The sequence below is a fragment of the Cynoglossus semilaevis genome, chromosome 13 (genome assembly GCF_000523025.1).
Source record: "Cynoglossus semilaevis isolate Cse_v1.0 chromosome 13, Cse_v1.0, whole genome shotgun sequence".
Lineage (NCBI taxonomy): Eukaryota > Metazoa > Chordata > Actinopteri > Pleuronectiformes > Cynoglossidae > Cynoglossus > Cynoglossus semilaevis.
In genome coordinates, this window is record NC_024319.1 from 1,632,757 (window position 1) to 1,633,765 (window position 1,009).

Consider the following 1,009-nt stretch of genomic DNA (forward strand, 5'->3'; position numbering starts at 1 on the left):
TCCTCTTCCTCGTCCTCCTCCTCCTCATCGTCTAGACGTAAACTGCAGTCCGTGAGATCACGGAGCCATCCCTCTGTGACTCCATGTCGTCATCCAGGTAATCTCCAATCATGTCGCCCTGGTCTCCGGGGGGGCGGAGCTGCAGGATGGGGGCGCCGCCGCTGAAGTTGACGTACCGCTCCTCCTCCTCCAGCTCATCAAACTTCCTCCTCTCCGCTTCGTCTAACTCATTGCTCAGCAGGATGTCCTGGGCGGTGGGGGCCGTGGTGACACCTTCAGGGCGCCCCCCCATGGTGAGTGGCTGGTGGTGATTGTTTTTCTCCCCGAGGCCCTGGTGGGAGGAGCCGTCGTTGTAAACGTAGATGGGCCCGTTGTTATTCCCGCCTCCGACGCCACCACTTCCTGTGCCCCCGTTTGTGCCGTTCTTGCTGGACTTCTTGCCGCCACCAAACATGCGAGTCTTCATGTCGCTGCTGCCGTTGGCACGGTAACCCTGCTGCTGCCGCCGGCTACGGGTGATAAGGACGGCGATGAGAGCGGCGACCAAGAGAAGGGCGAGCAGGGAGCCAATCACTGCTCCTGCCACCACGCCGGCATTGGACGGGTTCACTGAGGGCTCTGTAGGAGGAGGGGGAGGGAGGAGGGGGAGGGGGAGGAAAGAGAAGAGAAGGAAGAAGAGAAGAAAAAAAAAAGAACATCACGGTTTTGGACGAGAAGAAAAGAAGAAAGAAGGAAACGCAGAGACAAGACTGAAGACGATGGTCTGATCTGGACGTGGAGTCACAGCCACATCTGTGTGTGTGTGTGTGTGTGTGTGTTGACTCTTCCTCCTCCTCCTCTTCCTCCTCCCTCACAGCTGCTACTGTCCCATTCTCACCAACATCTCAGCCTCCACGGGCCTTGAGTCGTCCTTGAACAGCCAAGGCCTGTCACCACAAATCATCAGGTGGGCCGGCGGGGGGGAAAAGGGTAAAGTGTCAACAGGCTCCCCCCCCCCACCCCCCACCCC

General features: G+C 59.1%; 1 protein-coding gene across 1 annotated transcript in view; it reads right to left on the bottom strand.

The window, feature by feature from the left end:
- Positions 1-6: 6 nt before the first annotated feature.
- The window catches only part of si:ch73-22o12.1 (poliovirus receptor homolog), a 56,305-nt gene continuing 55,302 nt past the window's right edge, over positions 7-1,009 (bottom strand). The window contains exon 7 of the mRNA XM_008322821.3: positions 7-618. Coding sequence (XP_008321043.1) covers positions 32-618 — 587 coding nt within the window. The 3' untranslated portion in view covers positions 7-31. The remainder of the gene's footprint in view (positions 619-1,009) is intronic.